Genomic DNA, 26919 nt, shown 5'->3' with positions numbered 1-26919 from the left:
GTCCCTTTTGGGTCCCACAAGTCGGCCCGCACTGCTAAGGCGTTTCCTTACGTAATTTATTTTGATACGTTCATAGAAAAAGCATGGGAACGACCGCAGAGGGCCTTTTCGGTCCCAAAATGCATGGCGGCCATTACCCCTTTCAGGAGAGTCTCCTCAAAAAATGGACATCTCCCCCAGTTGTGGACCCCCCGGTATCCTGGTTAAACAAGGTAACCACGATTCCGGTAGAGGGGACCCCTGCCTTTAGGGATCCTGCAGATAGGAAGACCCGGTCCTGTTCACGGTGCTGGGGTCAGCATTGCGGCCAGTATTGGCTGCGGCCCTGGTGTCATAGACACTTACAGAATGGGCAAAGTTGTTGCACCGTGAGTTGGAGAAGCAACAGGCTTCTCTGGTCTGCATGGAACTGACCGACCAGTTGGTGCATGGCCTTAAGTATGTCTGTGATGCAGCCTTGGATACAGCTCCCTTGCTTTCCAGAGCCTCAGTATCTGCGGACCAGACTTCCAAGAAGGCTCTGGCGGATTTGCCCTTCCAGGGAGGGAGGCTATTTGGAGCTTCGCTGGACGACATTATTAAGAATGTCACTGGGGGTAAGAGTACACTGCTGCCACAATCCAGAAAGGGTAAGAAGCCGCGCTGTAGGCCAGGGCCATCCTCTTCCACTCAGAAGCGTTATATGTCGGGCGTCAGAGATTTCTGCGCTTTGCAGTCGGGGACGACCACTACCAATTTGTGTCTCTCCCCTTTGGCCTGGCTTCGGCACCAAAAGTTTTCACCAAGGTGCTCGCCCCGATTCTGGTGAGACAGCAAGGAATCGCTATCATGGGCTACCTGGATGACCTCCTTCTCAGAGCCGCTTCAGACTCAGAATTTGAGGAGGATGTGGCGATTGCCAGTCAGACCCTTCAAGAATTTGTTTGGGTACTGAACCTCCAGAAGTCGGTGTTGGTGCCGACTCGGCGCCTGGAATATCTGGGCTTAACTCTGGACTACTCGGAGGCGAGCGTTTTCTCCCCTTGGAAAGGTTGCAGACTCTTCCGACTGTGGTGAAGCTGTTGGCATCCCTCAGGTGGTCGTCGCTGCGCTTCTGCATGCGAGTCCTGGGTCTAATGGTGGCCACCTTCGAAGCGGTACCGTATGCTCGATTCCACACTCGAGTCTTGCAAAGGGAGATCCTGTCCAAATGGGACAAGTCCCGTTGTCCCTGGATTGTCAAATCCGGGTGAGTCAGCTAGTCAGGGTTTCCCTGGTCTGGTGGCTGAGATCTCCGACCCTTCAGTCTGGTAAGTTGTTCCTTCCCTTTCGCTGGACGGTAATCACGACGGACGCCAGCCTGACCGGCTGGGGGGGTGTTTGGGGCGTACAGTCAACACAGGGTTGCTGGACGCAGGAAGAATTCCGCCTGCCGATCAATGTGTTGGAACTTCGGGTGATCAGGCTGTGCCTCTCCACATGGTCGCAGAGTCTTCAGGGATGTCCGGTCAGGATCCAGTCGGACAATGCCACGGTGGTGGCGTATATCAACCAAGGAGGAACAAGAAGCTTGGCTGCAGCATTGGAGGTCGCTCACATCCTACGGTGGGCGGAGCATGCCGGGCGTAGAAAACTGGCAAGCGGACTACCTAAGTCGCCAGATGCTGGACCAAGGAGACTGGTCGCTACACCCGGATGTGTTTCGGCTATTTTCGCCAGACGTGGATCTCTTGGCTTCTCGACTCAATCGGAAGGTATTGAGGTTTGTGGCCAGGTCCAAAGATCCCTGGGCGGACGCGACAGACACGTTTGTGGCTCCGTGGAGACCATATTGGCTAATCTATGCCTTTCCACCGCTGAAACTTCTTCCTCCTCTGCTCAGCAGAGTGGAGAGTGGGGAATTCCGGTGATTCCAATTGCCCTAGATTGGCCTCGGCATCCCTGGTACGCTGACCTCGTACGCCTGGTGGCGGATGTTCCTTGGTGACTGCCAATACGAGAGGACCTTCTGTCGCAAGGTCCTATACTTTATCCTACTTTACAGTCGCTGGCTTTAATGGCATGACTGTTGAAAGTGAGGTACTAGGGGAACGAGGCCTGTCAGACTCAGTAATTTCCACCATGCTGAGGGCACGGAAGTTATCATCGCACGTGGAAGGCCTACATCTCTATGTGTGAGGAGAAGGAGTGGCGTTCTCGGCCATATTTGGTTTTCAGGATCCTGCTGTTTTTACAGCGCGGAGAGGATCAAAAACTTGCCTTAAGCACCATTAAGGGGCAGATATCAGCCCTGGCTGTCTTCTTTCAACGACCCTTGGTGACTCATTCACTGGTGAGTACGTTTTGTGCAAGGGGTTCGACACGTGGCCCCTCTGGTTCGACCACCATTACCTCCATGGGATTTGAATCTGGCGCTCTCGGTTTATCAGAGACACTCTCTCAGAAAGTTGCCTTTCTAGTGGCTATTACATCCGTCAGGAGGGTTTCTGAGTTGTCGGCCTTGTCTTGTAAGTCCCCATACCTGATCCTCCACAAGGATAAGGCGGTGCTACGCCCGCAGTCTTCATCTCTTCCGAAAGTTGTTTCGGCGTTTCACTTAAATGAGGACATTGCACTTTCGTCCTTATGTCGTCGGCCGTCGCACCCCAGGTTGCTTTGCATTCCTTGGACATTGTCTGAGCTCTGCAGGTGTATCTGTCTGCTACGGCTCCGTTTCGGAGGTCAGACTCAGTGTTTGTGTCGGTGGCTGGTCCAAAGAAGGGCCTGGCGGTCTCGTCGGCCACCATTTCTCGATGGATCAGACGGATTTTGATTCAGGCTTATGCCCTAATAGGGCGGACGCCTCCCTTTCCTGTCACGGCGCATTCGACCAGGGCAATGGGTGCCTCCTGGGCCTTCCAACATCAAGCTTCTGTCTCACAGGTGTGTAAGGCGGCGACCTGGTCGTCCGTTCACACTTTCACTAAGTTTTACAAGGTTGATGTGCATGCATCTGCAGATGCTTGCTTCGGCCGCAAAGTTTGCAGGCGGCCATTTAAGGTTGTAACTCCTCCGTTGAGGAGCTTGGTTTGTTTTGGGGGGGAAGTGGGATTGCTTGCTGTGCCCACCCCTAGTTTTTTTTACACTGCTTGGGGACGTCCTTACTGTCAAGAATAAAGGAGCTGTGTCCGTCCATGAACGAAAGAGAAAATAGGATTTTTGTAATCACTGTAAAATCTTTCTGAAGTTCATGGACGGACACGGCACCCACCCCTCCTTTTTCTGTTTTTTGTACTGCTTTTTGACAAAATGAGCTGCTAGATGCAGAGTGAGGGGTTATAGCCAGAGGGACCGCCCCCTTCAGCTTTGCTGTTACATGTTTTTAACTGTTTAACATGTCTGCCTAGTCCTCTCCTGATAGACGGCATATACACCCTACTGTCAAGAATAAAGGAGCTGCGTTCCGTCCATGAACTTCAGAGAAAAGGATTTTACGGTGAGTACAAAAATCCTATATTTTTCTTACCGAATGTACAAATGTACCTTTTTAAACTTGGATCCTTCCTAACCCAGGAGTTCCAGATACTTGACCATGCTAGACACACTTAGGTCCAGCCATGCTACTGACTGATCTATCAGCAGCAGATTGCCTCGGTATGCCATCACTGCTATACCATGGCCTATAGTCCTGCTAGAGGCGGGCCCTAGAACTTTGTAAACCCGGTGGCTAACCTGAAGGGCAAGATCACCAACTGGAAGAGATGCTGTTCCCCTCCGAAATGCAGACAACCTCTGCAGTCCCATGTAAATAAACACATATGCAAATGGCTCCCCATATGTGTATGTGGCAAGTGTTAAAGCCATATGCCTTATGGAAGCATGAATTCGTACAAATGTTTTTGTGCTAGTTCACACCAGACGCAGTTCCGTGTGCTTTTTTTCTGCACGAAATGCATGCACAATGTTTTTCATGTATTCCAATGGCTCTAGTTCACACCATGCAGTCAGTTTCCGCACCAGAAACTGACTGCATGGTGTGAACTAGAACTATTGGAATACATGGAAAACGCTGTGCATGCATTTTTAGTGCAGAAAAAAAGCACACTGAACTGCGTCTGGTGTGAACTGGTCCTTAGGAAAAACATAAAAAGTGTGCGCTGTATACACGCATACATATAGCACATGTGCTATGGAACGGGCTTCTTGCAAGCAACCATGCGTTTATGAACGTGTTATGCAACATTACGCAACATGTACCCATGCAGACACATATTCCTATGTGAACATAAGGAATCCTGTATTGAGGAAACTTAAATTATCATGCCTCATTATGCAACCATGCAAAATCTAGGCGATCATGCAACTTTAGGTGATCATGCATCTTTATGTGAGTCAGCATCTTTTATGCGATTAAACCTTTAATGCATTTTAAGTCCTTCTGTGCAGACAAGTACCCTTGTGCGACCAAGGGCTCTTGTGTGATCAGGCACCCTTGTGCGATCCAGCATCTTTATGCAATCAAGCATTTTTATGCGATTTTAGGCATTTCTTTGCAAACAAGCCTCTTCGTGCGACTTAAGCACTTTAATGGGACCAAGCATCCCGATAGGCCTAAAGGCATAATGCCCGTGGTAGACAAATCTCGGATGTCCTTCAACAGATCCTTAGTGATCCGCTTAATTTTGTCATGCACAACTTGACAAACTTCAGTTGCTGCTACTGACAGCTGCACTACTGTGCCAGCCATAGCAAGGGAGGCTTTAAAGTGGATGTAAACCCTCTCTCATCCTTTCTAAACTACTGCCATGATGCTGATCTATAAGGATATACATGCCTCCTGCATGTATCCTTACCTGTCAAATGTCTCCCCTCTGTCTGTCTGTTATAAGAACTGAAAAACTGCAGATTCTGTGGGTGGTTCTGTTGTCTGGAGCTCGGTGGGTGGAGTCGTGATGTCGGTAGACTGCCCGCCCACCTCTACACTCCCCTTACACTAAATTCTGCTATGATCACTAACATCCAGTCAAAATCCAGAAAAGCAACCACATGACTTCAGAAAAGGATTGGGGGTGGGAATAAAAAAATAAAAATCCTGTCTCAGGCTAGTGCATGACATATGTAAATAACCTCTCATTCACAGCAAGGGGGAAGAACGGACAAAAGGCCATTGACTCTGATTTAAAGCACCTGTGCAAGATAAAGGAAAACCTGCACACATGGCCTGTTGGGGGTACTTGAGGACTGCTGTTGCAAACCACTGCTGTTGAAAATCCTGATTGGTCTGACGGATCTGCTGCATTGAAATGCCAAGAAGTGCCTCAGACCGGCCTGAGCTATATAGTCTGGTTAAAAAATGGTCCTGGTGGACCATAGAACACCTCTCCATCTCCTCATCTCCATAAAAAAAGGGGGAGCGGTTCGGTAGTACAGCTGGAGAGAACCAAGCAGGGCTGACAACACTGCTTGGGATTTCAGTGCAGGGCTGTCGGCATACTGCAGGAATTTAGGAGATTTCTGGCAGGATCAACAGGTATTTTCTGTACGAACAGCATTTTTAAAGACTTCATTATGAATTGGTAAAAGGCTATTCTGGGTTGTAGTATAAACCATGTGATGTCAGCATATATACGAGTAGAGATTTCATGTTGGGATAAATACAGCTCTGTTTGTTTTATGTAGGCAGGTATAGAGTGATGCATGCATCTATACATAGAACAAGTGTTTATATAAATAACTGCATCGAAGAACAGATTGGTGAACGTCTGTGCATTTAGTCATGTTGTCTAAGAGCGGGCATTCATGCGAAGTAAGACAGGCAGACATTCTGATGAGAATGACAGGCGGCGAGACATCTGCCTGCCCTCAAACCCGCCAAAATCCTATACGTAAATTTTACCGCTGTGTTGTCGCGTGTCTTATACCATCGAAGGCAAGGAAAGGTTGAAGCAAGTGAGCAGGGACGGTCTGCTGAACTTTTTTGCCTTACACGGCACATTTATCTCAGTTGATGCACAAATGGCATATGGCCACCCTTAGGGCTCACCCACACCACATATATTGGGCTGCGTTGCTCAATGCATACCCAGTGCAATGACGAGCTACAATCCATTGTATCCAACAGGCATAGTTCACACTAAAATTCTTTGCTGATGTGCTCTGGGTAATAATGGAACATGCTGAATTTAGGAGAATAAAAAAAAGTATTTTGACTACTGCGCAACATTACAATATAACATTTATTGGAAAAAATATCAACGTACTTCATGTTAGCTGCGTTTAATGTCAATATGTGATGAATGCAATGCGTGTGGTGTGAATCCTGACTTACTGTGACTTACTCCAGTAACAAAACAACAAGCCATGTAATTGTCTCTCTTGTATAATTAAAATTAACAGGAAATTAAACTTCTGCTTAAACTGGACATTAACCACTTAAGGACCGGACCAATATGCTGCTACATGACCCAAGGGGTTTTTACAATTCGGCACTGCGTCGCTTTAACAGAAAATTGCGCGGTCGTGCGACGTGGCTCCCAAACAAAATTGGCGTCCTTTTTTCCCCCACAAATAGAGCTTTCTTTTGGTGGTATTTGATCACCTCTGCGGTTTTTATTTTTTGCGCTATAAACAAAAATAGAGCGTCAATTTTGAAAAAAATGCAATATTTTTTACTTTTTGCTATAATAAATATCCCCCAAAAACATATATATATATATATATATATATATATATATATATATATATATATATATATTATATATATATTATATATATATTATATATATATATATATATATATATATATATATATATATATATATATATATATATATATATATATATATATATATAAAATTCCTCAGTTTAGGTCGACACTTATTCTTCTACCTATTTTTGGTAAAAAAAAAATCGCAAGAAGCGTTTATCGGTTGGTTTGCCCAAAATTTATAGCGTTTACAAAATAGGGGATAGTTTAATTGCATTTTTATAAAAAAATTTTTTTACTACTAATGGCGGCAATCAGCGATTTTTTTCGTTTAAATTGCATTGTTTATTGTGAAAATGACAGTTGCAGTTTGGGAGTTAACCACAGGGGGCGCTGTAGGATTTAGTGTTCACCTAGTGTGTGTTTACAACTGTAGGGGGGTGTGGCTGTAGGAATGACGTCATCGATCGAGTCTCCCTATATAAGGGATCACTCGATCGATGCAGTGCCATAGTGAAGCACGGGGAAGCCGTGTTTACATACGGCTCTCCCCGTTCTTCAGCTCCGGGGAGCGATCACGACGGAGCGGCTATAAACGAATAGCCGCGCCGTCGTCCCGGATCGCTCCCCGAGGGAATCCGACCGCCGCATGTAGCGGGGGGGGGGGGGGTCCCGATCGGACCCCCCACCCGCTAGAAGGCAGGGACGTACAGGTACGCCAATGTGCCTGTACGTGCCATTCTGCCGACGTGTATATATACATGCGGCGGTCGGGAAGGGGTTAAAGTAGTATTAACACCCAAACCTAAAATTGTATACAGTCCCTGACAAAAGTGTTGTCGCTTGTGTACAAATTGACCTGAAGTGGCGCTAAAATATATTTCTAATCAAGATTTTGTTACAAGAAATGGGTCATTTTAATCCCAACAGCTTTTGTAATAATGTTTCAGTGCAAAACGAAACTGACAAAAAGTATTCTAATATTCACAGCTTGGTAAAGCCCATTGAGTCAGTTTTTGCCAAGACATAAGTGTTGTCGCCTTGTTATATGAGCTTCACCTGTGACTAATAATGGATCAATTGGGTCTCAGGTGTGTATAAACAGAACACCAGTACACTACCTTCTCAACTGCAACTAGACCTCTGCAAACATGCCTAAGATTCACCCGGAGACTAAAGTGTTGATTATCAAGAGGCTGAAGACCAGATCCACTGCTGATGGGACAGACACCTTCAATGTGTCTCAGCGTCAAGTCCAGAGGATAAAAAAAAGATTTGAAGAGACTGGAGACGTTTTGGACAAGGCCAGGTCAGGCCGACCCCGCAAGACAACTGCTCGAGAGGACCGTTTGTTGGCTCGAAAATCCAAGGCCAGCCCATTTTCCACTGCAGCAGAGCTCCACGAGACCTGGTCACCTGAAGTCCGTGTGTCAACCAGAACAGTTTATTGAGGGGAAAGAGGAGCGAAAAATTGACTTTGTATGCACTTTTTATATAAAAAATACAAAATTTTAATTTAATAATCACTTTGACAATATAAACAAAATAATAAATAAATTTGATTAATAAAACATGTGTCGGATAATTAGAACCAAAGACAGTGGGCCGTGCTGAGTGAATCTGTTGGTATGGGTCACTGAAGAACTTCGGTTCGCACTGGTCCACTCTTGGTTCAATTCTTTAACCATGTATAATGTTCCACAATTGGCTCTACTAGTTTCGTGGAGCTGATCCGCTTCATCGGGAGCTTGGAACTGAAACATAAGAAGTAAATATATCAAAAACAATAACAAAGTAATAACAGAATGCCGAAAACCTGGACCTGAGGATGAACCCAAACCAGGCCTACAATTATTGGTGATGCTTACTCGTGTCTGACCCGGCTGGGTCGGTCAGGAGGTGGTCTTCTCCGCAGGGTGATGCCTCTGTTTTTAACGCTCCTCATTTGAACATAATATCATCCCATGCGGTGAGTTAATTTCTACAGGAATTCTGTAGGCCTGGTTTGGGTTCATCCTCAGGTCCAGGTTTTCGGCATTCTGTTTATTACTTTGTTATTGTTTTTGATATATTTACTTCTTATGTTTCAGTTCCAAGCTCCCGATGAAGCGGATCAGCTCTACGAAACTAGTAGAGCCAATTGTGGAACATTATACATGGTTAAAGGATTGAACCAAGAGTGGACCAGTGCGAACCGAAGTTCTTCAGTGACCCATACCAACAGATTCACTCAGCACAGCCCACTGTCTTTGGTTCTAATTATCCGACACATGTTTTATTAATCAAATTTATTTATTTTGTTTATATTGTCAAAGTGATTATTAAATTAAAATTTTGTATTTTTTATATAAAAAGTGCCTACAAAGTCAATTTTTCGCTCTTCTTTCCCCTCAATATACTTTTAGGATGCGGCACTATGTTACTTAAGGATGACTGATTGATTGCCATCCAAGGGCAAAGCAATCAAACCTTTACAACCAGAACAGTTTGTCGGATTCTGTCTCGAAATGGCCTCCATGGTTGAATCAGTGCCCATAAGCCAGCACTAAACAAAAGACAATTGAAAAACCGTGTGGCATTTGCCAAGGGCCACAGCTTTCTAAAAGGATGGACTCTGGAAAAGTGGCAGAAGGTGGATTTTTCAGATGAATCTTCTGTTGAATTACACCACAGTCACCGCAAATATTGCAGGAGACCTACTGGAACCCGCATGGAGCCGAGATTTACCCAGAAAACAGAGAAGTTTGGTGGAGGCAAAATCATGGTCTGGGGTTAAATCCAGTATGGGGGTGTGCGAGGGGACCTGCAGGGTGGAAGGCAACATCAATAGTCTAAAATACCAAGAAACCTTAGCTACCTCTTATATTCCCAACCATAAAAAAGGCCAAATTTTTCAGCAGGATGGTGCTCCATCGCATACTTCCATCTCCACATCAAAGTTCCTTAAGGCGAAGAAGATCAAGATGCTCCAGGATTGGCCAGCCCAGTCACTAGGCATGAACATCATTGAGCATATGTGGTGTAGGATGAAAGGAAGCATGGAAGACGAATCCAAAGAATATTGATGAACTCTGGGAGGCATGCAAGACTGTTTTCTTTGCTATTCCTGATGACTTCATCAATAAATTGTATGAATCCTTGCCAAACCACATGGATGCTGTCCTTCAAGCTCATGGAAGTCATACAAGATATTACATTTGGATCTCGCAGCACCACTACTTAATTTGCTGACATTTTTGGATTTTCAGTAAAGTTGTTCAATTTCTGTATTGGCGACAAAACTTTTGTCTTGCCAAAATTTTACCTTTCTGTCTTGATTAAACGATAAATCTTTTTTCAGTGAAACTAATTTATTTCAGTGCATTACACATCATTTGGGAGGGCTTTAGCTTTTCATATGAGCTATTTCTAACACCAATTAATTAATTAAAAGTCAGGTTAATAACAGGAGTTTCTACAAAATAGAGAAGCGACAAGACTTTTGTCAGGGACTGTATATTATTGCGCGCTTTTTTTTTTTGTATGCATGTGTTTTTGAGTTTTAGGTATTTCAACTTTTATATAGGCTGCAGCATCCCTCTTCTTGTATCACATTTTTTTCACTTTTTTATTACGTTTTTTTTTTCCTTTTGTGGGTCTAGCGTACTGGTGTGGCTTAATACCCACCCAGTTTGTTTCGTCCAATCAATGGGTCTAGCGCAGAGTTTTTTTTCTTTTCTTTTTTTGTTTACTGTATATTGCAGCTAATCAGTCATTATATATGGTGGCTACTTTAGTGGGGTTTTTTTGCTTGTTTTTTAGGCTTTTTTCCTCTATTTTCATCTGGTGATCTAGCGAACACACCTCCAGTATTGGTGAGACACCACTCTGGATGAATGAGAACAAGAGGCAGGGCCAGACTGGCCTATGGGGATAGCAGAACATTTCCCGGTAGGTAGGCTGCCATCCGTGCCCTGGGGCCGCTTTGGGCTAGGAGCTTGCTGCTGTTATCTGAAAAGAAGTGGCACCGCCCACTGAACTGGTTCCTTCGGCTGCAGAGTGATCTGCCTGGGGCAGCGGGAGAATGGCCGTGGGCTGTCGCATTGAAGCCGCTGGATTCCTCTTTCGATCTGGCGTGGCGCTGCCCACTAAACTCATGGCCAGTGTGAAGTGATATGCAGAGGGAAAACGGCCGTAAGAATTAAGGTGCTGTATTTTTTTTCCCCTCACTAATGGGCATAAGTCCGGCAGCATAGATGGACATTGGTGAGGCTGCACTGGCCAGGCTACAAAGATGGGCATTGGTGAGGCTGCACTGGTGAGGCTGCATTGATGGGCACTGGTGAGGCTGCATAGATGGGCACTGGTGAGGCTGCATAGATGGGCACTGGTGAGGCTGCATAGATGGGCACTGGTGAGGCTGCATAGATGGGCACTGGTGAGGCTGCATAGATGGGCACTGGTGAGGCTGCATTGGTAAGGCTGCATTGATGGGCACAAGTTGGATCAGAGGAGAATAGGCTAAGTTTATGGCACAGTGTGTTCTCATGCCTAGTGTGGTCATTTTGTAGTTTCAATACATTTTTATTAATACAAAAGAAAACACCAGGGATTTCACACACAGTGAAATATGATTTTTTTTTCATACATGTACAAGGTACAGCAGGCACATAATATGAAATGTTGGTTTTCCATACTCTTTTTAAATTCTGCACTTATCAGTATTTGTATCGCTCCTACAATGTCCTAGATTCATTATATGCAGAGAGGTGTAGAACTGTGAAGAGTGCAAATGTAAATCAACAGCATGACAATGTTAATATCTCTCCCTGAAGAAAGGATGGTGTGCTAAGGATTTCTATTTGTTTCACATTTGTGTCATCTATCTCATCACTGCAGCACCCTGATCACAAAAGAAGCTCTATGGAATGCATACTGCTCTACCCCTGGAGGAACAGCATCATTTCATTTCACACAGCTTCTGTACAACATGACTGATTTATGTTTCAACAGCTGGAAACGGTGACCGCTTTCCCCACAAATATAACATAACATTTTGCAGCATTTCTTTAGATCAATATAAATACGTTTCCTGGCTGCTGCGGGTATCGGTTTCTAAGTTACTGACCCAGAACAAGCCTGCGGCAGGTAGTCAGAGCAACATTAGATCTCACTGCTGATCTGTGTGTGGCTTCTGGTCACTGACTCGGAAAGTGCTGGATTAGCATGACAGCCGTGTAACTACTATTTTCAGAAGGAGGTCAGCAATGTTATCCCTACACATTTCTCTTAACCACTTCCCGACGGCCGTACGAATATGTGCGGCCGCAGGGTGGTTCTAAATCTCTAACAGGATGCATATATGCGTCCTCCGCTCTTCCAGGCCACTAGAGGGCGCGCGAGTGCCGCCGGCCCGCCGCATTCCTGAGATACCGATGCGCGTGCCTGGCGGCCGTGATGTCCGCCAGGCACTCGCGATCGGCGGCTACAGGGGCAAGACGTGGAGCTCTGTGTGTAAACACAGAGCTCCACATCCTGTCAGGGAGAGAGGAGACCGATCTGTGTCTCTTGTACATAGGGACACAGCATTGGTCACCTCCCCCAGTCACCCCCCTCCCCCCACAGTTAGAACACACCCAGGGAATACATTTAACCCCTTCCATGCCCCCTATTGTTAACCCCTTCACTGCCAGTCACATTTATACAGTAATCGGTGCATTTTTATAGCACTGATCGCAGTATAAATGTGAATGGCGTAAAAAATGTGTCAAAAGTGTCCGATGTGTCCGCCATAACGTCGCAGTCCCAATAAAAATCGCAGATCGCCGCCATTACTAGTAAAAAAAATGTATAATAAAAATGAATAATAATTCTGTCCCCTATTTTGTAAGCGCTATAACTTTTGCGCAAACCAGTCGCTTATTGCGATTTTTTTTTTACCAAAAATATGTAGAATAATTCGTATCGGCCTAAACTGAGAAAAAAATATATTTAAAAAAAAAGGGATATTTATTATAGTAACAAGTAAAAAATATTGACTTTTTTTCAAAATTGTCGCTCTTTTTTTGTTTATGGCGCAAAAAATAAAAACCGCAGAGGTGATCAAATACCACCAAAATAAAGCTCTATTTGTGGGAAAAAAAGGACGCCAATTTTGTTTGGGAGCCACATCGCACGACCGCGCAATTGTCAGTTAAAGCGACGCAGTGCCAGAAGCTGAAATTTCACCTGGTCATGAAGGGGTATACGTGCCCAGTAAGGAAGTGGTTAATTCAGGAGCACTTACAAGAAGGGCTGTTTTTTTCTTCTTGTTGGTGCAGTGCCACTTATGGCCAGCAGAGGGGGCTTGGTGCTCTCAAATAAGATGGCTCTCTCACTATAAATATATATATAAAATTACAGGCAATGTGTCAAATTAGCCATTCTATAGATTGCCTAATTTGACACATTACATGTAACTAGGGTTGTCGCCTCATCCCTTTAAACCTGAACACATATTAATTACACAGGTTCTGTGGTTGATTTATGGGGTAATTAAACCCACTTGGTGCCTTATCTGCAATAAATTAGCCTCAGAACCTGTGTAATTCATATGTGTTCAGGTTTAAAGGGATGAGGTGGCAACCCTTCCTGTAACCTATAAACATGGATTAAAATTGTATTGTAATTGTACTGCCTTTATTTTATAAAGCGCTGCATAAACTGTTACTATATGAATCATGTATTATAATAATAATAATACACCTATAAATATATAGACACTAGAGGTTCTCGCTGATCTTATGAAGACAAAATGACTAATGATTATTTAGTGTATGACCCTTTTAGAAGTTATGATATGAGTGGTGCTGTGGTTGAAACATTGATACATATCAATCTTTGAACTTCAGTGAATGTCGATTTTTGAAACAAGCTAATTTCAGCAGCTGCCCTCCACTATCGCATGCCCTGTGTGTAATGATTGTCACCTGATTTATAGGGGGTATTTCTGGTCATGCAGGAGACTGATGGAAGAGTCTCACATGTAACAGAATCCTAATATTACAAATGATAACACCCCTGCCAAAAATGCTGATAAAAGCCTATGAGTTGATTCACTAAAGGCAAATCCACTTTGCACTGGTAGTGCAATCGCTGTAGATCTGAGGGGAAGATCCTGAAATGAGGGGAAGCTCTGCTGATTTTTTTTTTTTCATGTACAAACAAGTTCACTTGTAGTGAAAAGTTGTTTTTCCTTCAGTAAATAAACCCCCTATGAGTTTACTGGCTGCAGGAAAAAAATGCCTGAAGCCAAAAACAGCAGCTGTAAAAACGTCCAGTGTGCCTTTTAAAGTGACGATTGTTGACCATTCCCTTTTATGTGGTAGACAGTGAGTCGGACCATAAAGTAAAAAAAAATGTTAATTCACACGAAGTGCTCAGAACTTAAAACCTTACAGTACAGACCAAAAGTTTGGACACACCTTCTTATTCAAAGAGTTTTTTCTTTATTTTCATGACTATGAAAATTGTAGATTCACACTGAAGGCATCAAAACTATGAATGAACACATGTGGAATTATATATAACAAAAAACTGTGAAACAACTGAAAATATATTTTTTATATTCTAGGTTCTTCAAAGTAGCCACCTTTTGCTTTGATTACTGCTTGGCACACTCTTGATGAGCTTTAAGAGGTAGTCACCTGGCGCAGCACCCATCACTCTCCTTCTTGGTCAAATATCCCTTACACAGCCTGGAGGTGTGTTTGGGGTCATTGTCCTGTTGAAAAATAAATGCTGGTCCAACTAAACGCAAACCAGATGGAATAGCATGCCGCTGCAAGATGCTGTGGTAGCCATGCTGGTTCAGTATGCCTTCAATTTTGAATAAATCCCCAACAGTGTCTCCAGCAAAGCACCCCCACACCATCACACCTCCTCCTCCATGCTTCACGGTGGGAACCAGGCATGTAGAGTCCATAGTTGCCAACATTTGAAAAAAAATTCCAGGGACACTTTGCAGCACAGCTATTAATTAATTACCACACTCACTTCCCCGAAGCTCCACCCACTCCGCATAATCTTCGCCTACTTATCAGATTATAGCAGGGGTCTCAAACTCAAATTACCTGAGGGCCACAAGTTTTCATATGCCATGGGGGGCCGCATGCAAACATTCAAACTTCAAAAACAACAGTACTGGTGTCAGCGAACACATAATTAACCCCCAGCACTGGTGTCAGCGAGCGCATTATTACCACCAGCACTGCTGTAAGTGGACGCATTTTTACCCCCAGCACTGGTGTCAGTGGATGCATTATTAACCCTGACCACTACACTGCACACCGACCACTGCACACTGCACTACACGATGACCACTACACTGCACACTGACCACTCACCATCAGGGCACAGCACATTAGGTCACAGAGCCCAGGACATTAGGGTACAGGGCACAGCGCATATCAGGGTACAGAGCCTGGCACATCAGGGCACAGGACCCGGCACGACAGGGCACAGGACACGGCACGACAGGGCACAGGACACGGCACGACAGGGCACAGGACACGGCACATCAGGGCACAGAGCCCGGCACATCAGGGCACAGAGCCCGGCACATCAGGGCACAGAGCCCGGCACATCAGGGTACAGAGCCCGGCACATCAGGGTACATGGGGCACATTCAGGGTACATGGGGCACATTCAGGGTACATGGGGCACATTCAGGGTACAAAACAGGGTACATGAGGGCACGTACATGGGGCACATCTGGGTACATGGGGGCACAATCAGGGTACATTAAGGCACATGGGGAACATGAGGTCACAATCAGGGTACATGGGGAACAAACAGAGCACATGGGGCACAATCAATGTACATGTCAGCGTTTACTTGTTTTTCTTTTTTCTTCACATGCAGAGTAGCGCAGGAAGCGTCTGTCATATGTTCGATTCTCTGTCTCGCGCTGCGGCTGCTCCCCGCCCCCCCCCCTCTCTTCTCGTCCATCCCAGGTGATATCACAAGCAAATAGGGATGGACGAGAAGAGAGAGGGGGGTGGCGCCGGGGGGCGGGGAGCAGCTGCAGCGTGAGACAGAGAAGTGAACTTATGACAGAGACGCTTCCTGCGCTACTCTGCATGTGAAGGAAATCTACTCCCCCCACTTCCGCCCTGCCTGCGGGCCATTTATAACTGGTCCGCGGGCCGCAAATGGCCCGCGGGCCGGTACTTTGAGACCACTGGATTATAGGGTCTACTCAATAAAGAGAGAATTACAGGAAATTGATACAACCTCTGTGATTGTGTAAGAGGGGAGAGGAAGTCCTTAGGGTAAGGGAAGGTCCAATATAAAGGACTACAAGTATCGGCACGCCTCCTGCCTTGTACACCTATGACTCACTGCCTGTGATTAGCGCAGTGCTGACTTCCTGGTGGGCTCTGCACATGGGCTGTGTGAAAACGCTGGAACTCATCCTTAGTCAGAGACTGCAGACATGGTACAGGAGATGGTCAGAGAGTGTGCGGACATAATTGGGCTGAAATTGCACAGAACGCACAGCGTGTTCCTGTGTTTTTCAGTGTGAACCTGGACCTGTGACCTGGAACCCACACTTTGCTAACTTGCCTGGAAAGGGGGCATTAGTATGGGCACCCAGAAGCGATTCAGTTCGCATGCGCCGCGCTTTATAAGTTTTTCATTCATTCACCTGGAGCAATTTGCCACATCTCTTCTGGGATGCCAAGGGCCACCCCCTCTGTGGCAGACAGCATCTTTAATTTGGGGGGAGGAATATGTGCTAAGGGGGTGGATTTCATATCCAAGCCCCCTTGCAGCATACATCATAAAGTGCCCCCTAGAACATATCCTCTACTCCAAAATTACTCAAAGTAAACTGTAACCCGTAGGCATGACCCCCTCCCTCCCCCTCTGGAAGGCTCACTTACTTTGCATTAGGACATGTGTCATCTTGTCAGACGAGCAGCTTTTCTCTGCAGCAGCGTGGTGAGCCTCCTTCTCCTCCCCCTCCTCTGTGTACACAGGAAACGTCACACAGCAGGAGAAGGAGGGGGGCGGGGCTCAGTTCACTCCGTCTCACTCTGCAATGTGTGTGTCAGGACCAGGCAGCCGGGGACTGCAGGGAGATATATAAACATACTGCCGCACCTGCCTTCCCCACTAGCCGGGACAAGTCCCGGCAGGCTAAATTAGCCGGGACTAGGTCCTATTTGACGGGACTGTCCCTTTTAAAAACGGGACAGTTGGCAAGTATGAGAGTCCATCCGTTCACCTTTTCTGCGTCGCACAAAGACACAGGGGTTGGAAGCAAAGATCTCAAGTTTGGACTCATCAGACCAAAGCACAGATTTCCACTGGTCTAATGTCCATTCCTTGTGTTCTTTAGCCCAAACAAGTCTCTTCTGCTTGTTGCCTTTCTTCAGCAGTGGTTTCCTAGCAGATATTCTACCATGAAGGCCTGATTCATACAGTCTCCTCTTACCAGTTCTAGAGATGTGTCTGCTGCAAAAGGTGGAAGAACCTAGAATATGAAATATATTTTCAGTTGTTTCACACTTTTTTGTTATGTATAATTCCACATGTGTTAATTCAGAGTTTTGATGCCTTCAGTGTGAATCTACAATTTTCATAGTCATGAAAATAAAGAAAACTCTTTGAATGAGAAGGTGTGTCCAAACTTTTGGTCTGTACTGTATGTAATTTAAATACAAACCAACAGCAGCTCTCACACACATTGAAACACAAAAAATATCCCAAATAAAATGCTAAATAATTTTGTTTAGCAGTCCTTAACCACTTAAGCCCCGGACCATAATGCTGCCTAAAGACCCAAGGTGTTTTTACAGTTCGGGACTGCGTCGCTTTAAGAGACAATTGCGCGGTCGTGCGACGTGGCTCCCAAACAAAATTGGCGTCCTTTTTTCCCCACAAATAGAGCTTTCTTTTGGTGGTATTTGATCACCTCTGCGGTTTTTATTTTTTGCGCTATAAAAAAAAATAGAGCAACAAATTTGAAAAAAATGCAATATTTTTTACTTTTTGCTATAATAAATATCCCCCAAAAACATATAAATATTTTTTTTCCCTCAGTTTAGGCCGATACGTATTCTTCTACCTATTTTTGGTAAAAAAAATCGCAATAAGCGTTTATCGATTGGTTTGCGCAAAATTTATAGCGTTTACAAAATAGGGGATAGTTTTATTGCATTTTTATTATTTTTTTTTCACTACTAATGGCGGCGATCAGCGATTTTTTTTTTTCGTGACTGCAACATTATGGCGGACACTTCGGACAATTTTGACACATTTTTAGGACCATTGTCATTTTCACAGCAAAAAATGCATTTAAATTGCATTGTTTACTGTGAAAATGACAGTTGCAGTTTGGGAGTTAACCACAGGGGGGCGCTGTAGGAGTTAGTGTTCCCTTAGTGTGTGTTTACAACTGTAGGGGGGTGTGGCTGTAGGAATGACGTCATCGATCGAGTCTCCCTATATAAGGGATCACTCAATCGATGCAGCGCCATAGCGAAGCCGTGTTTACATACGGCTCTCCCCGTTCTTCAGCTCCGGGGAGCGATCGCGACGGAGCGGCTATAAACGAATAGCCGCGCCGTCGTCCCGGATCGCTCCCCAAGGGAATCCGACCGCCGCATGTAGCGGGGGGGGGTGGGGTCCCGATCGGACCCCCCACCTGCTAGAAGGCAGGGACGTACAGGTACGCCAATGTGCTTGTACGTGCCATTCTGCCGACGTGTATATATACATGCGGCGGTCGGGAAGGGGTTAAAGACTATGTGATTTAAAGATTGGGTTACACGGGGAGTAAACTTTTATATATTCCTCCATCCACACTATGCAAGGTAGATACACACCGGTGGCAGTTGTCAGAAGACCTGAACAGCCATAGCATCTGATTGGATAGAATTGTCTCTTTGATCTCACAAAGTGAATTTAGGCTGGTTTGTCAGAACCGGACAATATTGATATTCACTTTTCATTTGTTGTTCTCCAGTCATACATTCCAATTTTCAGGCAATTTAATAAATGTGAACAAACTTACGACTGGAAAAACAATTTGACAGATCAAGGTAACCTACCACCAAATGTGCCTGAAATTGCTGTGTATGGCCAGCGGTCAGTTGTCTTGCTGCCAACAGTGAAAAGAGGCATTTGTCAGACCTTGAACCCCATCACTGACCTACCTGGACCCACCTTGATTTCCTCCCCACTTGGCCAATTAGATGTCATGCATGAGCAGTAAAAAACCTCCTCCTGTTCTATTTTGTAAAATAATAATGAACACTTAATGAGAATCTCTTGCTATTGCCCCCTCAGGGAATATGAAGACCACCTGATCCTGGCTACGATTTTTATTTTAATCTTGTGAATTGAAAGCACAGCCACCCATAGACTTTAACCACTTGCCGACCTCCTCATGTAAATATACGTCAGCAGAATGGCACGGACAGGCACATGTACGTACCGGTACATCCTCTGCTTGACGTGGGTCCGGGGTCCGATCGGGACCCCCCCCCCCCGGTACATCCAGCGGTCGGCAAGCCTCGGGGAGCGATCCGGGACGACGGTGCGGCTATTCGTTTATAGCCGCTCCGTCGCGATCGCTCCCCAGAGCTGAAGAACGGGGAGAGCCGTGTGTAAACACGGCTTCCCCGTGCTTCACTATGGCGGCGCATCGATCGAGTCATCCCTTTTATTAGGGAGACTCGATCGATGATGTCAGTCCTACAGCCACACCCCCCTACAGTTGTAAACACACACTAGGTGAACCCTAAATGTTACAGCGCCCCCTGTGCTTCACTCCCAAACTGCAACTGTCATTTTCACAATAAACAATGCAATTTAAATGCATTTTTTGCTGTGAAAATGACAATGGTCCCAAAAATGTGTCAAAATTGTCCGAAGTGTCCGCCATAATGTCGCAGTCACGAAAAAAATCGCTGATCGCCGCCATTAGTAGTAAAAAAATGTTTAAAAATAAAAATGCAATAAAACTATCCCCTATTTTGTAAACGCTATAAATTTTGCGCAAACCAACCGATAAACGATTATTGTGATTTTTTTTTTTTTTACCAAAAATAGGTAGAAGAATACATATCGGCCTAAACTGAGGAAATTTTTTTTTTAATATATATATATATATATATATATATATATATATATATGTTTTTGGGGGATATTTATTATAGCAAAAAGTAAAAAATATTGCATTTTTTTCAAAATTGTCGCTCTATTTTTGTTTATAGCGCAAAAAAAAAACGCAGAGGTGATCAAATACCACCAAAAGAAAGCTCTATTTGTGGTGAAAAAAGGACGCCAATTTTGTTTGGGAGCCACGTCGCACGACCGCGCAATTGTCTGTTAAAGCGACGCAGTCCCGAACTGTAAAAACCCCTTGGGTCTTTAGGCAGCATATTGGTCCGGGGCTTAAGTGGTTAATTTGCTTGTATCGGTCAAACAGCCACCATTATAAGGTCCATTCTAAACCTCATTCAGGATTTGCAGACACAAAGCTTGGTGTTGATTGTGGCTGGAGCTGGACTCAGCTCTGTACAGTACACAACATCAGATCAATGTCAGGATAGGGCTAATGCTTTCTCTTCCAGCAAATTGTTTTTCTTTCCCTGGCTCTTTCTCAGACAGTGATGTGTTTGTTTTGTTGCAGTGCTGGTGATGATCAGGGCGATGATGATGTGCCTATGAGAAGAGTGCTGGATACAGAGAGAGAAGACTGGCTCCTCTCCTTCCCCTCCACCACCCACAGAGCCGGTAGAGGAGGAGTCTTTAGCAGCCCAGTGCTGAGTTCAGATTCCTGCAACTAGCTGGCTAAACCTCCACAGCCTGAGGAGGAGGAAGAAGCAGAGAGCTTTCCCAGCCTGAACAAGATCACACGTCCAATTGTTCCTGCTTGGAGGTAAGAAATCTACATAAAGACTTTGTACCCTCTGCCTTCAGGAATCACTAGGAAGCAATCACTATCCCTCCAAGAGAGAGACATCCGAGAAGAGAAAGAGAGGGACCCGTCCTCTGCTGGTTTGGAGCTTGCGGGTCTTCTCCTCCTACCCCTGGAGATGCTCCAAAGACTATTCCTCTCTTTGGTAAATTCTTGGGGCATCCATTCCCAAAGGAGGGCCGGACACCCCAATCGCAGGTACATAGTTGATGGCCGATAAAACACTTGAATTTTGAAGGTTGAGTTTTCTTTGAAACTAGAGAAAATTCCTTCGTACCCTCCTCCTCCTGTAATCCTTAAAATCCCATCTGCTTTCTCTTATCCCAAAACACTTGGAGAAATTCCTGCCTTGTGGGATCACTCATGGCTTTCTTGACCAAGAAAAAGAAGTTTAAGTTCCAGACCATCTTTACCCTGGAGGAGCTGACAGCCGTCCCCTTTGTCAACGGGGTTCTGTTTTGTAAGGTCAGGCTGCTGGACGGAGGAGATTTTGTCAGCCAGTCTAGCAGGTAAGTGAGAGAATTTCGAATGTATTGTAATCCCTGTTCCTGGAGCACTGTATAAATATTGTCACAAATGCAAGGCTGTTTCCCATAGCAACCACTCCATATTGCATTCAGAAGGCAAATCTGGTTGCCATGGCCAACCGCTCTGCATTTTGCTGTCGTTTTCTCTGTTGCTGTTTCTAGTCACTGCCTTGGCAGCGTCATCTGAATAGCTGGCCTGTTTGCTCACAGCACAATGTGAATCGCATCAATTGGGCCTTTTGTTGTGTACATATTTAGCATTTTTATTGCTCTATTTTCCATTGTAAGCTAAAAATAAATATAGGCTTGGCAAACTAATTGAAGTGCAGTCTAGCAGTATAGGAGTGCACATGCTGTGCAGCCTCTAATACTGTACCTGACAGCTCAGGGTCTCGTTGACTTGCTAATGTATGTGCTCTGTGGGAGCCAATGCCGTCATTTCAGTTTGAAGTTCAAAAGATTTTTACCTTTTGAGAAGTGTAACTGTGGACAGAAGATAATGGTTATCTGAAATAGACCTTAACAATTGGACTGGAAATAAGCGATATGTCTGTCCACAATACAACCTCAGCAGACAGACACCCCTTACCTGACCATTTTTCTTTTTCTTTGGGGGGGGTCCAAAATTTTATCTTCCTGGATGATTAATGTTTTTCCAAAACTCATAAGTTCATAAATATGCCATGTTTTGCTAAGTAGAATAGGAGGGCTAGATTGCGCTGCAGAAAAATCTTTCAGCATTCAATCAATATTCGCAATGCCATTTCATGCCTATGGCCAGCCTACAAATGATTTGGCACTATAAAACGTGTAAATGACATTAGAAGTCAGTTGGGTGTACAGTAACATTCTGACCACGATAACAATCTCATTATCCATAAATCTACTTGCTCGGATTGCGCATTGTCTGAATGTTTATGTTGTGAAGACTGAACTGCTCCAGGTTACCTTGGGGTAAAATAATTCTTTATTTCAGCATGAACTATCGCTATTCCCCCCACCCCTCTTCCTGAGAAGCGAAGGCCAGGAGTGACTGGCACTTCCCACAGGCATGACGTTGTGGCCCGATCCGGCAACGATCGCCTAGTTCTGTGGGTAGTGAAGAAAATCATTGTAGAGCTCTGTGGTTTTCTTAACTCCATCTGTCACACTACGGACAACTTGATGTCTTAACCCATACCTCCCGAATACTAATTGACCTCACTTTACCCAGGCACACGCGCCTGAATACACATACATCATTGCTTCCTAATTATCTTGCTGCTTTGATAAGCCAGTAAGCATCCAAAGTATGTCTATTGCCCAAAACGCATTAGTGATGCTGCCAGCTCAAGCATCTTTACTGGCAGGAAGTACAGGTTTGAGGAGCAGCAATTGCAGGCAATGGAATTCTCCAGGTTGCTGCAAAATATCTGTAAGGGCCCATTTACACGTCATACACATGTTGTAAGGCACGTTTTTATGCATGTTGACACGCAATGTAAAATACTTTGCAACGAATGGTAAAAGTGCATGTCAGTACGGACTTTTTGGGGTTTTCATTCGTTTGAATGGAAAACATCTGGACCTAAAACGGAAACAAGTGAATGCGTCCTTAAAAAGCATTGATGTTTTTTTTTTTTTTTTTTTCAGGACCTAATAAATAACTCTTTCCATTTATGCTGTACATGGTTCTTAATAATAGTCTCACATTTAGATCCTTTTATAATGATCAGAGAAATCCAGTCACTGGAGGACATCTTAATGAAGCCTACGTGTTCCATTTATGATATTCATCACAGCGTGAACAACATTCTGCTGCTGCAGTTCCTAATGGAAACCTTTTCATAGAGAAACCTAGAGGCTGCTATGCTGCTTCTTATTCTGCAAATGCTAGTTTCCTGGCTGTCATGTTTACCCTCTTGCTTCAGTACATTGCGTCCCTTACCTAGAGCAGGTATACAAATATGGACGTCTAATGAGCATGACTGTTGACTTAAACCTTTTTGAACCCCATTGGTCAGTGTACTAGCCAGACGACTAATAGAAGTGGATTAGCATCACCCAAGTTATTCTCAGAAAAGTTTTGCACTTTCCGTGTGGCAGTGCAAAGACCAATAAGGATGTGGAAAAATATGTATTAACCAAGCAGAAACCATTTTTTATTTTTTTTGTAAACGTCAGATGTTATGCAAGATATTTTTAATTGTTGGTCAGTAAGTCACGCGCACCTTAACTTAAAGGGGTAAAAAAATGTTTTCCTAAATAGCTTCCTTTTCCTTAGTGCAGTCCTCCTTCACTTACCTCATCCTTCCATTTTGCTTTTAAATGTCCTTATTTCTTCTGAGAAATCCTCCTTTCCTTCTGTCTGTAACTACACACAGTAATGCAAGGCTTTCTCCCTGTGTGGAGTGTCATACTCGCCCCCTCCCTTGGACTACAGGAGAGTCAGGATGCCCACAAACACAGCTCCTTTCTCTATTTGCAACGTAGCGAGTGTCCTGACTCTCCTGTAGTCCAAGGGAGGGGGCAAGCACGACACTCCACACCAGGAAGAAAGCCTTGCATTACTGTGTGGAGTTAGACAGAAGAACAGGAAGTGAGGATTTCTCAGAAGAAATAAGGACATTTAAAAGCAAAATGGAAGGATGAGGTAGGTGAAGGAGGACTGCACTAAGGTAAAGGAAGCTATTTAGGATTTTTTTTTTTTTTTTTTTACCTTTACAACCCCTTTAATGTCCCACCATTGCTCTCGTGTATATATAAACCAAACCTTCCCTAGAGCTGCCACTTAGGATAGTCTTAAAAAGACTAAGTCCAACTGGTTGCTGGTTACTGCAAAAATCACAGTTGCTCTAATGCTGGATCCTTGACACAGCGCTAGACTTCCAGCATTGTGCAGATGAAAAGCAGCGGCTGCAAACATGATGGGGATCACACGATTGCCTTTATTTTCTTCTCCCCTTGTTTGTTCACAAAAAGCCTTGTATTTTCACAAGATGCAAGGTATTATGTAAATAGTCAAATGGAGAGGAAGGGCATATGAATGACAAGATCTCGTCTTGTCTATTCACAGAGTACCTTGCAAAAGATTGTGAATGGGCAAGGGGAGAGGAAAGGGAGGATGAACAACAGAACCCTTCACTGTCATTTTTGCAGTAAGCAGCAACTATTTGGACTTACGATAGTCTTAACATTGGATTCATTTATTTAACTTGTGTTTGCAAAAAATAATCCCGGAGTTCATCTGTAAGTGAGCTGAGAGTCTCCGGACATCTGGTTGCTATGGTAACCACAATGTGCACATGATCCTTCTCCTTGCATCGACTTATTAAATAGGCCAGTTTCAGGTCACTGAACCATGTTTGAACGCTCTGAGTAGTGTAAATGGGCAAATCATTTATCATGTAATCTGGCGGGGTATCTACTGAGGTCCTAGCATTGGGCTTGTACCCACACGTGTTTTTGGTGTGCCAAGAAACCCTTGCTGTGAATTGTATTTAGTACTTGGCGAGGCAAAGAAGGTAGAGTTGTAGCTGACCTTAGAAATAACATATAGACATGCACTAGTCTCCAGGAGAAACTGCTTTGCTTGCCTTTGGATGCTTTCCCCTGTGGACAGTAGAAATCCATCCTATATTGTATCACTGCAATTATAGAGGGCCATACACTGCACACAGCAGAGCCACCCCACACATTAAGATGTATATGCCTCATTCACACCAAAACACAGCGTTGGGGTCGGTTACGCTGCGTTGCATAAAAATGCAGACGGGCTACATTTTTTTTTTTTGCACCTCATATTTGTGCATCTAACCGCATTGCTTCTCCGATGTGGGTCATAACATAACGATGAATAAAATAAAATGTTGTGATATTTTAGTAAAGTAAAAAGAAAAAGTAAACCGAGGTGCATTGTAACAACGCACAGCACTGGCACTACACAATGGATACCTCTCATACTTGCATGAATGCCATTTGCATATGGAAAGACGGGGAATGGTTAACCTCTGCCAGGTTCATATGCCGGCGGGGTTTTCACTGGGAAGGAGATTCAACTTCTTTATTTCTCAGAATATGGTGAAAAATCTAAAATTTTACAGCAATCGAGTGGGACATTCTCCATTGAGGGCACCGGTTCTGATGGCAGCAAAGAGGGGACCTTTCCTTACTTTCTGTTGTGTCTCAGAGACAGGAAATGAATGCAAATCTCTGCAATGGGAACCTGAGGAGGGATCCATTCCCTTTAGTTTAAAGGTTTAAAAAAAACTCCTACCGTTGTCTCCATCTCAGTGCCCCATACCTTTTTTTTGATTTGGCAATCTTTTCCAATGCTTGCTTTGATTGGCCAATTACAAAGTTGTGCTTGTTGTCCGAGACCCAACTGTATAAAAACTAGCCAAAACCTCCACCCCAGATTACTGGCTAGATTCATTAGTTAACCTGTGACACTCCTACAGTGACTTTCTCTCTAAAGCTGGGTATACACAAGTTATTTCCAGTTTTTGTTTTCATCCATGCAAGCAAAGTAGGTGCCGGGACCCCCCCCCCCCCGCGGTGCTATTGTATTTTGACAGTGGAGACTCCTCCCCCATCGGAATACACAGATCAGCATTGCAGCAGCTGATTTGAATGCTGGTTTTCCAGCAGGGCTGCACACATCAAAATATGTTCGGTTTCTGCTGAACCAGCAGAATCTTGATACGTGTGTACCCAGTTTTAGAGCTGACCTAAACAATTCCCCAACAGTACTAAACGGTGCAGATGGACAAATCTCCTGACAGCCATTGTATTTTATTTTAGCTGTCAGAATACCTAAACAGTGATTGCAGCTGACTTTTGTGTGGCTGAAAATTTTCCACCCATCTCCTTGGATCTTCAGATCCGGAGGATGCAGGCAGGACCAATCACAGCTTGAATTTCGGACAATTCGTTAGGAATACTGATGGTGTACAACAGTGCTATTAATTATTCACAAAGTAAGAGTGCTTCTCTTTGCAGTGCTGTGTGATTGGGAAATGCAGAAGAAACTGAATTTAATTGTATGTTGCCAGCATTGTTAAATTACCACCTGTCATAAGGTAAAAGGTAATGGGATTTATAGCTGGTTGGCACTTTGAGATGAGCACACAGAAGAGGAGAGGAGCCAGGCGCCCAGGTTTATATTCTCTGCCTCCTCTGCAGGGAAGGACAAATAATTACTTCTCCCCTGTGTCCTAAATCTGAAATCTCTGCTTCTTTCTGGTAACTGTGCTGTAATACTGTACATTTCCATGCAGGCGTGTGTAGATTTCCGTGACGAAGCACTTCACAGGTAAAAGTTACACTGTGGGCGGCTGTGTGTGTGTTTGCACAGCCGAGGATGGTACCTGCTGGTCCCAACCTGCCCTTTGCACTGCAATTTCTTCATTGCCCGCCTGCATAAGGCTCTGCGAAGTTGGTGGAAACACCGATATGTTCTACAACCTTCCCTTGGTGTCTGAACATTGGTTTATCCTTCTCCCTTTGTTTAATTGGGTTAAAGTACCGGTATATCTAAACTCAAGCACAGTTGAAATAATACATGGCAGCATACCAGTCCTTGGATGTGGTGGCTGCGTTTTTATTTTTTTAATTTTTTTTTTATTTGATCAATAACACTCTTCCTGTCCATGGGGTGACAACGATCATTTGCCATACTGTATCAATGGAGGAACATCATTGTCACCCTAGGACAGGAAGTATTGTGACTACAAATCATCGCTCTTCTTTCTTTCCTTTTACACACGGGGGATGTGTACTGTAGTCCTGATAAGACT

General features: G+C 44.5%; 1 protein-coding gene across 3 annotated transcripts in view; it reads left to right on the top strand.

Moving 5' to 3' along the window:
- The window catches only part of LOC120914217 (protein FAM102A), a 158130-nt gene that overhangs the window by 46534 nt on the left and 84677 nt on the right, over window positions 1-26919 (top strand). For all 3 annotated transcript variants that reach the window (XM_040324809.1, XM_040324808.1, XM_040324810.1), the window contains one exon: window positions 20328-21124. In XM_040324809.1, coding sequence (XP_040180743.1) covers window positions 20979-21124 — 146 coding nt within the window. In that variant the 5' untranslated portion in view covers window positions 20328-20978. The remainder of the gene's footprint in view (window positions 1-20327; window positions 21125-26919) is intronic.

This window comes from Rana temporaria, chromosome 9, assembly GCF_905171775.1.
Source record: "Rana temporaria chromosome 9, aRanTem1.1, whole genome shotgun sequence".
NCBI classification, from domain to species: Eukaryota; Metazoa; Chordata; class Amphibia; order Anura; family Ranidae; genus Rana; species Rana temporaria.
The sequence above is the reverse complement of the archived record's forward strand: the minus strand, read 5'-3'. Positions and strand labels throughout refer to the sequence as shown.